The sequence below is a fragment of the Xenopus laevis genome, chromosome 2L (assembly GCF_017654675.1).
Source record: "Xenopus laevis strain J_2021 chromosome 2L, Xenopus_laevis_v10.1, whole genome shotgun sequence".
Taxonomy (NCBI): domain Eukaryota; kingdom Metazoa; phylum Chordata; class Amphibia; order Anura; family Pipidae; genus Xenopus; species Xenopus laevis.
This window is the reverse complement of record NC_054373.1, coordinates 183,327,147-183,339,500: the sequence shown is the minus strand read 5'-3', so window position 1 is coordinate 183,339,500 and position 12,354 is coordinate 183,327,147. Positions and strand designations below refer to the sequence as shown.

At 44.4% G+C, this 12,354-nt stretch overlaps 1 protein-coding gene across 2 annotated transcripts; it reads right to left on the bottom strand.

Moving 5' to 3' along the window:
* Positions 1 to 667: 667 nt before the first annotated feature.
* spcs2.L (signal peptidase complex subunit 2 L homeolog) lies at positions 668 to 12,336 on the bottom strand. 2 transcript variants are annotated; one of them, XM_018245651.2, is made up of 5 exons: positions 12,184 to 12,336; positions 3,500 to 3,583; positions 2,970 to 3,130; positions 1,990 to 2,124; positions 668 to 1,626 (listed from the first exon to the last, which is right to left on the bottom strand). In XM_018245651.2, the coding sequence occupies exons 1-5, from the start codon at positions 12,229 to 12,231 to the stop codon at positions 1,440 to 1,442; spliced, it is 615 nt and encodes a 204-aa protein (XP_018101140.1). In that variant the 5' UTR covers positions 12,232 to 12,336; the 3' UTR covers positions 668 to 1,439. The 2 variants fall into 2 exon arrangements, with proteins under 2 accessions (XP_018101140.1, XP_018101141.1); XM_018245652.2 differs by having other exon boundaries at positions 12,193 to 12,330.
* Positions 12,337 to 12,354: the final 18 nt, after the last annotated feature.

The following is a 12,354-nucleotide window of genomic DNA, read 5'->3' as shown; positions in this document are numbered from 1 at the left end:
AATTGAATAATCAGCAAACCTGTAGCATCAGCTTATATTACAGCCAGGGAAGCTCATTTTCTGCTGGATAATTAGTGACAAGCCCTAAGCTTAGCTTCTCAACAGCCAATCAGAGCCCACTGAGCATGTGAGTGTCACAGACACTTTCCAAGATGGTGACCCCCTGTGACAAGTTTGAAGTCCTGGATCATTGCTGCTATTGACAAGCTCAAACTTTAGCCTCGTGCAATAAGTTCACTATATAAAATAGGACATTTTTAGCCACATTCATTTTTAGGGTTTAGTTCTCCTTTAAGGGCTGTTGTTGCCCCCCACTGACTCCTGCCTTCAGTTTCAGATAGAGATGTTCAAAATTCAACTTAGAAACAGATGCAGAACCACTTTTAATAAAGGCCTCCAAACATTTACAGTGAGGTTACAACCCGCTGCAGCAAGAGAATCATTTACCTGCAGCTGCTTTATGTTCCTATGGCCAAATGCATTGGCAACAAATAAGAGAAGAGTGAATTCCAGCCAGATCTTTACACCCTCGATCATTCAGCAGAAACAGCCTCTTTGCATCTATTCCTTCCTTTTATTGGAAAACAGACGTAGAAAACGGCAGATGAGAAAGACGTGCTTCAGCAGAGGTCGGAATGCGACAAAAAGGGGGACAAAACCAAAACAGTAACAGATATAAAAATTCCTTTTTTATTGGCCTAAAGAGAACGCTGAGCTTTTACATCGGTTTTGTCTCTCAGACAGTGAACAGAAACAACACAAGCTTTTATTCCACCAAATAAATATAAAAAATAAAGAATGGACAGATTTCTGCAAAGCGAAGGTTTTGTCCTGAGCTCCATATAAATACACATGATTGCGGAGAAATTAAACTATAAAGGTTGGTGAAGGTGTATCCCCCCACCTGAAAAAGGGAAACGTGTCTGTCGCAGTAGGAGCTATTCTGGCCTTGCACTGAATCATTTTCCCGGCCAAATTCTGGGATTTTCGTGCAATGATGTGACCCGCGAGGCTCGACTGCCTTGTCAGAACCATGTGATTCTCAGCCGTCCCACACACTGGTTTATCAGATATGTGTTTTATAGGCAATAAAGTCTGTTGTAATTAATGTTAATTATACTAAGCCGAGGCCCAAAACACAAACAATCAATCACGCAGTTCATAGGAATGTGTGTGGCCTCTTTTCTGCACACAATTCCTGCACATTGTAACAAAATGACAGATGGAATAACTACTTCTAATAGGTGGACCCCTGGAGTATTTCAGGACAAAACCTTAGCGTTGGCCCTTTCGCTGCCCGTGGCTCCTCCCATTGAGGACATTAGAAGAGCAAAGCGCTACAAGCTCCACCCCCCGAGGCAGGGAAAGAACGCACATTCCTTTACTGTATCACCTCTGGGGGTTCCCTCTAAGCATAAGAAAGGCCCTGGGTCCAAAGCTTATTTGGTCTTCTTCTCCATGGCCAAACTGTCATGGAGCTTGGAGACTTCTGGCTCAAACAAGTCCATCACTAACGTGCCGTTCTCATCGAAGAATCTGGCAATGGATTTGGTGAATTCCGCATCTCGATAGGCCTTGGTTTTCCCATTAATGTAAGTAACCTTCAGGGTGTACTTGTCATCAAACCTGCGGGTGACAAAGGTAGTAAGATCTGATGTCAAAAGGCCAAACACAGCAGCTCTGCAATTTAATTTTAGGTATGTACATCAGGACTGTTGGGGGGGTCTCAATGGTGCAGGTGGAAAGTGGGCCTATAGCTAAAGGTTCTCTTTCTCCTTGAAGCTTGAGAAAATCTGCTCAAATGAAATCTATCCCTGTTCATGCAGTTCACACCAGCTAGGCATACGAGGACGGGAACGGGAACATGGAGGCCATTAAACACTGATAAGTAGTCTTGTGATTGGCACTCGCATGTGTAGCTGCAGAAGGGCACATGCACATTCCCCACCCATCAATTTCCACATTTTCTGTTCTTAAGCCAGATGTTACCGTTTGAGGTTGGAGGAGAGATGCCAGATATCGTCAGGGTCCATTCCCGCAGGATCCTTTCTGTGAGCCACCAGGAATATACTCTTCTCTTTATATGAGGTATAAACGGTCAGGATTCCCATCATCAAGAAATAAGTGCAAGGGGGTTAAGGAAATGATTTGTAAAGTCTGGGCACCCAGAGAGCAATATCTGTCTATCTATCTATCTATCTAGTTATATATACGTCTCTATATGGCTGCCCACAACAGGATACAATAAGTTCCCCATAACAAGTTAATATATAACTGATTACAGATAAATAGAAACATTGGGTTAACAGTCACCCTGCTATAGTTCCAGGGGTACCCAGGGTACAAATAATCACTCACCCCAAATCTCCCCCTAACTGACCTTCAGACTGGGCCCCCTTAGCTCATAACAAGGTTACAGATATATAGAAACATTGGGGTGTCACCCTGCTATAGTTCCAGGGGTACCCAGGGTACAAATAAGCACTCACCCCAAATCTCCCCCTAACTGACCTTCAGACTGTGCCCCCTTAGCTCATAACAAGGTTACAGATATATAGAAACATTGGGGTGTCACCCTGCTATAGTTCCAGGGGTACCCAGGGTACAAATAAACACTCACCCCAAATCTCCCCCTAACTGACCTTCAGACTGGACCCCCTTAGCTCATAACAAGGTTACAGGTATATAGAAACATTGGGGTAACAGTCACCCTGCTATAGTTCCAGGGGTACCCAGGGTACAAATAAGCACTCACCCCAAATCTCCCCCTAACTGACCTTCAGACTGGGCCCCCTTAGCCCATAACAAGGTTACAGATATATAGAAACATTGGGGTGTCACCCTGCTATAGTTCCAGGGGTACCCAGGGTACAAATAAACACTCACCCCAAATCTCCCCCTAACTGACCTTCAGACTGGGCCCCCTTAGCTCATAAAAAGGTTACAGAAACATTGGGGTGCAAGGATATGATATGACGCAGAAGGCCAGGACAGGTTTGGATTCGGGGAACGGGTGCAAATAATCCCACACTAAGGCGACAACAGCAAAGACGCAGGAGATGGTGCAGATAATGAGTCGGCCATCAATAAGACAAAAGTTTTCCACATACTTGTATTTCTCCAATAAAACCTGGGATAAAAGAAGGAAGAGACTTCCATTAGTGGATTGAGTACTGGGATTAGTGTAAGGATTCTGTGTTGTGCTGGATTCATAAATATAACCCATATACACTCAAATCTGAGTTGGATAGTGAGAACTGGCAGTACATGGAAGTCAGACTTCAGAGATACAGGAGGGGAAGAGAGAGACGTGGATGGGACTGGAGAAGACAGAGCAGGAGGGCAGCAACTTAGAACGGTCTCTCTATATCTGCCAGGCACAGAAATGCTCAGTGGAGAAGCTGTGTGCATGGGCAGTGTAATTATGTGACACCCAGGAGGATACTGGGAGCTCGCGGGAGAAAGAGTTTCATCAGAAAGCTCGCCGATGACATCATACCTTTTTGGCTGCATCATCCAAAGAGTTTTTCACAGCGGATCCGTCCCATTTGTCAATTTTTACGGGTTTATCATCGATCTTCCACTGCAGGGACAAAAAAAAGGAGAAACTATTATCCCCATTGCAAATATACAACCATTAACTCTTAAAATCCCGAGAAGCAAAGATGATTTTAACCCACAAATAAACAATCTCAGACTTTCCCAGGTGGATAAGCAACAAGAACATCAGCCAATCAAGTCTCTGGTTTGTTGCTCGGGCAGAGTTATCTTAGAATTCTATAGTTTAAAAAAAAAAAAAAAACCTCCCTGTTTCTAATTCCTGCCTGTGTCTCAGATTTATAGATATGGAGGAGAGTGTTTTACTAAGGAGTAAATTAGCTTTAAGTGCCTTCTCCTTCTCTCACTATTACCCTGCAGAGGAGATGGGACCAAGTGCAAAATGAAAGTGTCTTCAGTGCCACTGTTCTGCCACTATACTGGGCTCCAGTTAAACACCAGTATACATTCCCTGTGCCCTGTCCATGGTGCTGAAATGCTCAGGCTGAAAGTGTGGGCACTTCTCCACCGGCCCGAAAGCCCAGAGACTACACCATGTGCCAGAAGCATTAAAGGGACACTGGCTGCCCACCCCCTCTTGAACAAGCCAGCAACCTACTGGCCAATGTAGAGTTACAAATTGGTCCAGCCCTGGCTCAAACACATACGGAATGTGAAAAGTCCCATTATCCATCGTAACAATTAGACCAGAGATTGTCTACCCAACAACCTCAAAATTTATATACCACTTGTGTAGTATAACTGAAGAATATGATACATGGAATTGGCACTGTATTTATCTGCTGTGTGTTCTGGGGTATTATACATGGAATTGGCACTGTATTTATCTGCTGTATGTTCTGGGGTATTATACATGGAATTGGCCCTGTATTTATCTGCTCTGTGTTCTGGGGTATTATACATGGAATTGGCACTGTATTTATCTGCTGTATGTTCTGGGGTATTATACATGGAATTGGCCCTGTATTTATCTGCTGTGTGTTCTGGGGTATTATACATGGAATTGGCCCTGTATTTATCTGCTGTGTGTTCTGGGGTATTATACATGGAATTGGCACTGTATTTATCTGCTGTGTGTTCTGGGGTATTATACATGGAATTGGCACTGTATTTATCTGCTGTGTGTTCTGGGTATTATACATGGAATTGGCACTGTATTTATCTGCTGTGTGTTCTGGGGTATTATACATGGAATTGGCACTGTATTTATCTGCTGTATGTTCTGGGGTATTATACATGGAATTGGCCCTGTATTTATCTGCTCTGTGTTCTGGGGTATTATACATGGAATTGGCCCTGTATTTATCTGCTGTATGTTCTGGGGTATTATACATGGAATTGGCCCTGTATTTATCTGCTGTGTGTTCTGGGGTATTATTCGTGGAATTGGCACTGTATTTATCTGCCGTGTGTTCTGGGGTATTATTCGTGGAATTGGCACTGTATTTATCTGCTGTGTGTTCTGGGGTATTATACATGGAATTGGCCCTGTATTTATCTGCTGTGTGTTCTGGGGTATTATACATGGAATTGGCACTGTATTTATCTGCTGTATGTTCTGGGGTATTATACATGGAATTGGCCCTGTATTTATCTGCCGTGTGTTCTGGGGTATTATTCGTGGAATTGGCACTGTATTTATCTGCCGTGTGTTCTGGGGTATTATTCGTGGAATTGGCACTGTATTTATCTGCTGTGTGTTCTGGGGTATTATACATGGAATTGGCTCTGTATTTATCTGCTGTATGTTCTGGGGTATTATACATGGAATTGGCACTGTATTTATCTGCTGTGTGTTCTGGGGTATTATACATGGAATTGGCCCTGTATTTATCTGCGGTGTGTTCTGGGGTATTATACATGGAATTGGCCCTGTATTTATCTGCTGTGTGTTCTGGGGTATTATACATGGAATTGGCCCTGTATTTATCTGCGGTGTGTTCTGGGGTATTATACATGGAATTGGCTCTGTATTTATCTGCTGTGTGTTCTGGGGTATTATACATGGAATTGGCACTGTATTTATCTGCTGTGTGTTCTGGGGTATTATACATGGAATTGGCCCTGTATTTATCTGCTGTGTGTTCTGGGGTATTATACATGGAATTGGCTCTGTATTTATCTGCTGTGTGTTCTGGGGTATTATACATGGAATTGGCTCTGTATTTATCTGCTGTGTGTTCTGGGGTATAATACATGGAATTGGCACTGTATTTATCTGCTGTGTGTTCTGGGGTATTATACATGGAATTGGCTCTGTATTTATCTGCTGTGAGTTCTGGGGTATTATACATGGAATTGGCTCTGTATTTATCTGCTGTGTGTTCTGGGGTATTATACATGGAATTGGCTCTGTATTTATCTGCTGTGTGTTCTGGGGTATTATACATGGAATTGGCACTGTATTTATCTGCTGTGTGTTCTGGGGTATTATACATGGAATTGGCACTGTATTTATCTGCTGTGTGTTCTGGGGTACCAGTAAACCCCCGATTCTCTAAAGAATCGTTAATGAAAGAATGGTAACAACAGTGAGGCAGCAAAATGCGATGGGTGCTGATTCACTCGGCATCCCCAGGCAGCAACTGGCGACGCTAATTTGTGGGGATGTAGAGTGAATCTGTGCCTATTGCTTGTTATTACCTATCTGCTATTAGAATTCTTAAATTTTGAGTTTATTGGTAGTAAAGTGTTACTGAAAAATTTCTTTATAAACAACATTTTTTGTGAAAATGTTCTCCTGTCCTTGAATGAGTTCTCCCTGGTGAGCTGTACTTAAAATCTTGACTTTAACATCAGATGAACGCTGCACTCTTGAAAATGCAACATAAAGTTGACCATGACCAAACACAGGCTCAGATAGGTAAATGCCGACTTTATCCAATGTTTGTCCTTGTGATTTGTTGATTGTCATGGCAAATGCAGCCTTAATGGGGAATTGTCGTCGTTTAAGTTTAAAAGGTAATTCCTGGTCAGAACTGGTAAGGTCAATTCTGGGAATCAAAACAGTATCACCGCTATGGGATCCTGTAAGCACTTCTGCCTTGATAACATTTTGTCTCATGCTCTTCACAACCAACCGTGTACCGTTACATAAACCTTGCTTAGTGTTAGGGTAGGGGCACACGGCGTGATTTCGCCGCGATTCTGCGCTGGGCGAGTTGTCGCTGCGTTTTTTAAGCCGAAATAGCTTTGCTAACTTTGGCGCTGGCGTCAATGCAAATCGCGGCGAAATCGCTGCGCTAATTCACACGCGGCGATTCTTTTTCTACTGTCGCCCGGAAACGCTCAGCGAGGCAACTTCGGACGACAATAGAAAACGAATCGCCGCGTGTGAATTAGCGCAGCGATTTTGCCGCGATTTGCATTGACGCCAGCGCCAAAGTTAGCAAAGCTATTTCGGCTTAAAAAACGCAGCGACAACTCGCTTAGCGCAGAATCGCGGCGAAATCGCGCCGTGTGCCCCTACCCTTAAGGTTTCTTAACAGCATGACTATTGTTCCTACTTTGAGTATAAGATTGTGTTGTGGTAATCCAGCATTGTTGATAGTGTTTAAATATTCTAATGGGAAGTTAAGTTTCTCACTTTCGTCTTCAGAATCAATACAGTCAGTACTCAGAAAGACACAGCTTTGTCCAGGAAGTAATGCAATCACTTGGTTGTTTATCATGTCAACATCAATATTTTTTGGAGATAATATAGCCCGTTTTGCTAAAAATGGCCACCCACGCAGGTACGCAACCGGTTCCCCTCCTAGAGTGACGCTAGCGCCGCCATTAGACAAACTTGCAAAGGAGTAGCAAGATGGCCGACGCTTATACAGACTTTAGTGGGCGGATGACAAACTCGCAGAGGAGTAGCAAGATGGCCGACGCTTATACAGACTTTAGTGGGCGGATTTGGCAGTGGGCGGATGACAAAGTCGCAGAGGAGTAGCAAGATGGCCGACGCTTATACAGACTTTCGTGCAGGTACGCAACCGGTTCCCCTCCTAGAGTGACGCTAGCGCCGCCATTAGACAAACTTGCAAAGGAGTAGCAAGATGGCCGATGCTTATACAGACTTTAGTGGGCGGATGACAAACTCGCAGAGGAGTAGCAAGATGGCCGACGCTTATACAGACTTTAGTGGGCGGATTTGGCAGTGGGCGGATGACAAAGTCGCAGAGGAGTAGCAAGATGGCCGACGCTTATACAGACTTTCGTGCAGGTACGCAACCGGTTCCCCTAGTGTGACGGTGAGCGCATCTGCCTCCCTAGATCCTAACCTTCCAGCGGTCGCCGCCTGAGTGAGCAGGAAAGAAGAGGCGGCGGGAGGCAGAAGGAGACGGTGAGCGCATCTGCCTCCCTAGATCCTAACCTTCCAGCGCATCTGCCTCCCCGATCCTAACCTGTTCTGATCCTAACCTTCCAGCACATCTGCTAATCGAAGGCCGCATCTATGTCTTTCGGCTGAAGTTGCGCGCGCATCTCATAGATCCTAACCGAAGTTGCGTGCGCATCTGCCTCCCCTCCACTCGGGACATAGATAGGCCTTCGGTTAGTATATAGGATAATACATGGAATTGGCCCTGTATTTATCTGCTGTGTGTTCTGGGGTATTCTACATGGAATTGGCACTGTATTTATCTGCTGTGGGTTCTGGGGTATTATACATGGAATTGGCACTGTATTTATCTGCTGTGTGTTCTGGGGTATTATACATGGAATTGGCTCTGTATTTATCTGCTGTGTGTTCTGGGGTATTATACATGGAATTGGCTCTGTATTTATCTGCTGTGTGTTCTGGGGTATTATACATGGAATTGGCACTGTATTTATCTGCTGTGTGTTCTGGGGTATTATACATGGAATTGGCGCTGTATTTATCTGCTGTGTGTTCTGGGGTATTATACATTGAATTGGCACTGTATATATCTGCTGTATATATAAACATATATTATGTTTAGACAATTTAATAATTTTTGCTTTTTGGTGTGACTGGTCCTTCAAAGAATCTGATTTTCTATTAATAACTAAAAACGGACGTTTCAGACGTGGAAATAAAATAGACAAATAATAGAAGAAAAAAAACCTGATAATTATCCTTTACTTATGAAATGTTCAAATTTGCACACCGACACATGAAGCACAAATGAAAAGTGTGGGGGAGATTGGTGAAGCCTCCATTGCTTCCCCCGAGCAGTGAAACTATGAAGCAGAATGAGTGAGCAGATACCTGACTGGGAAAGCGAATCAGCAGACAATCCCGGCTCTAAATAATCAGCACTTTATGCCCCAGCCCATAAATAACCCACATTATGGCCATTTGCATTGGCAGTAATAGGCCTTTCCCGGGGAACACGGAGCTTCGGGGAGGATTAGAAGCATTCAGATGCGTCTGCCCAGGTAATGAAAGCGCCACTAAATTTTCTGCCGTCGCTTTCTTCAAACAACGCAATTTATTCTGATTACATTTAATGTGCCAGGGAAGGTTTCCGTCTCGCTGCCGATACCTGGCTCGGGGCCACAATTAAACAAGTGACTGACAGACTCACACATGAGACTTTGCTGTGAAATCACTTAGCGTAAAGAGGGGGAAAAGGGGGTGCTACAAATGGACACAACACTGGGAATAAATACACAGTGCTACGTTATATGTTGGCGCTATATAAATACATGATAATAATAATAATAATAATATGTTCTGCATGGAGGTGTCTTTGTTCAACCTCATTCATTATTATTATTATTATTTATCAGGGGTTTCTCTCTCTTTTAATGGGGTTGAAGGGGAACAGGCAACACAATGAGATTGCTCCACAGGCACCTCATTTCTGCTCTTCCCTAGCGAGGGATTGATTCGGTGGTGAACAGCCGGCACCCAAAAAATCCTGCCCATAACCATAACAGCTGTGCAGGTAATTAGTACAGGGAGAAAATAATCATCTTGCCAAGTCCTATGGGGAAAGACACAACAGGGCAACTTAGGGAGCTTTGTGCCTCTGTTAAGCTCCCCATAGACGCGACGATTCTTCTTGCCGAACGACCGATTTTAGAAAAGTCCGACCAATCCTTCGAAATTATCGTGCGGTCAGTGGTATTCGAACGATCGTACATCTTACGATTTTTCGGCCGACATCTGTCAGGAAATTGATCGGCCAGGTTTAAAAATCTTTGTGGGTCCCAGTACAATCTCTCTATGTTTGCAGGGCCAAGCAGGCAGCTCCCCTTTGTTTTCCTGGCAAATTGGTCTTTTTAGTTGATGGTCAATTCGTACGATCGTTCCGAGAAGATCGTGGTCTCACGATGAGGATCGGATCTTTTAAAAATCTCAACATCTATGGCCAGCTTTAGGGATGCACTGAATCCTTCTGCCTGGTCAAACCAAATCCTAATTTGCATATGCAAATTAGGAAGGGAAATCACGTGACTTTTTTTCACAAAACAAGGAAGTAAAAAATGTTTTCCCCTTCTCACCCCTAATTTGCATATGCAAATTAGGATTCAGATTCGGTATTCGGCTGAATCTTTCGTGAAGGGTTTGGCGGAATCCAAAATAGTGGAGTCGGTTCATCCCTAGCAGTGTCGGACTGGGGCCCACCAGAAAACCATAGACCATGAACTCACTTTCCAAACTATTATTCATTCTTTTCTCACTTAACCTCCTTATTCTCCTAGTTTTTTATATCTACTAAATATATTCTTCCATTATTATGAATTTATTCCCATGAAGAAATAGGGAATGAGCATGAAATAGGCCAAATGTTTAGAAGCAAAAGGGTCCACTTACACCTGGGCCCACCGGGAGTTTTCCTGGTCTCCCAATGGGCCAGTCCAACACTGATCCCAAGTCTCTGTAGGTGGGGGGAAAATGCTTCAAATTGCCCCAAATGTCCCTCCATTGATAATACTCAAATAGAGAGGAAGGTGCCCAGATGGTGGATGGCAAGTTTGAGACATAACAGCCCATGAGACAAATGTTGTTCATTTAAAGGGGTGGTTCAATTTTAAATTAACCGTTAGTATGAATAAGACAATCTGCAATTGGTGTTCATTTTTTATTATTTGTGGTTTTTGAGTTATTTAGCTTTTTATTCAGCAGATCTCCAGTTTGCAATTTCAGCCATCTGGTTTCTAGGGTCCAAATTCCCCTAGCAACCGTACGCTGATTTGAATAAGAGACAGGAATATGAATAGGAGATGCCTGAATAGAAAGAGGAGTAATAAAAAGTAGCAATAACAATACATTTGTAGCCTTACAGAGCATTTGTTTTTTAGACGGGGTCAGTGACCCCCCCATTTGAAAGCAGGGGGAAGCGTCGGAAGAAGAAGGCACGTAATTAAAAAGCTATATGAGATAAATAATGAAGACCAATTGCAAAAAACAGCTTAGAATTAGCCACTGTATAAGATAGCAGTTTGCGGGAGCCTCTGGGACAGTAGAGATGCAGGGAGTTGGTAGGAGTGGAACATATGGGACAGTAGAGATGCAGGGAGTTGGTAGGAGTGGAACATATGGGACAGTAGAGATGCAGGGAGTTGGTAGGAGTGGAACATATGGGACAGTAGAGATGCAGGGAGTTGGTAGGAGTGGAACATATGGGACAGTAGAGATGCAGGGAGTTGGTAGGAGTGGAACATATGGGACAGTAGAGATGCAGGGAGTTGGTAGGAGTGGAACATATGGGACAGTAGAGATGCAGGGAGTTGGTAGAAGTGGAACATATGGGACAGTAGAGATGCAGGGAGTTGGTAGAAGTGGAACATATGGGACAGTAGAGATGCAGGGAGTTGGTAGGAGTGGAACATATGGTACAGCAGAGATGCAGGGAGTTGGTAGGAGTGGAACATATGGGACAGTAGAGATGCAGGGAGTTGGTAGGAGTGGAACATATGGGACAGTAGAGATGCAGGGAGTTGGTAGGAGTGGAACATATGGGACAGTAGAGATGCAGGGAGTTGGTAGAAGTGGAACATATGGGACAGTAGAGATGCAGGGAGTTGGTAGGAGTGGAACATATGGGACAGTAGAGATGCAGGGAGTTGGTAGGAGTGGAACATATGGGACAGTAGAGATGCAGGGAGTTGGTAGGAGTGGAACATATGGGACAGTAGAGATGCAGGGAGTTGGTAGGAGTGGAACATATGGGACAGTAGAGATGCAGGGAGTTGGTAGGAGTGGAACATATGGGACAGCAGAGACTGGAAGCCACTTACAGAATGGGACACTACAACTCCCACAATCCCCTGTGCTAAAACACTCTAGGGACACCGTTACACAAAACCACATGGAAACATTTCCAGCCCCCAAGCAATGGTACATTCCAGCCTGCCAGGGTCCAACTACAATTCCCAGAATCCCCTGTAAGACACAAGTGTCTCGATGTCACAGAGGGAGCCCCCAGCTACAGAGTCACACGAGGGTCAGTACTGGGGGGACTATACCGTTTCAGACAATAACAAGGGGACGGGACCAGTGATTTCTAATCCCAATAAGAACTGACGTCCCTCAGAGACAACAAGTCGGCGTCACATTCCCCTGGGCCAATGATATTAGAGAAACCCGTGTATTCGGCGCATGCTGAGGAGTAACAGCTGCCTCTATACAACCCACTGACCCCCAAGCACGAGTCCAGCACTGACCCCGCTTACTTTCTCCAGCAGCCCGTTCTTTCCACCTCTCGTCGCCATTTTCTCTCATCCCGCGGATCCCTTGACCTGGCGCCCACCGGTTGGTCGGCCCCAGGCTGTGACGTGGAGTCCTTCATCCACTGATTGGTCAAAGCAAATCATCGGTCCCGCCTTCCATTCTCC

Coding starts and splice junctions, on each gene's coding strand:
- spcs2.L (XM_018245651.2), bottom strand. CDS start 12,231: ATGGCGACGAGAGGTGGAAAGAACGGGCTGCTGGAGAAAGTAAGCGGG. Junction 3,131..3,499: donor TGGATGATGCAGCCAAAAAG/GTATGATGTCAT, acceptor CTTTTATCCCAG/GTTTTATTGGAGAAATACAA. Junction 2,125..2,969: donor CTGGCCTTCTGCGTCATATC/ATATCCTTGCAC, acceptor ACCCCCTTGCAC/TTATTTCTTGATGATGGGAA.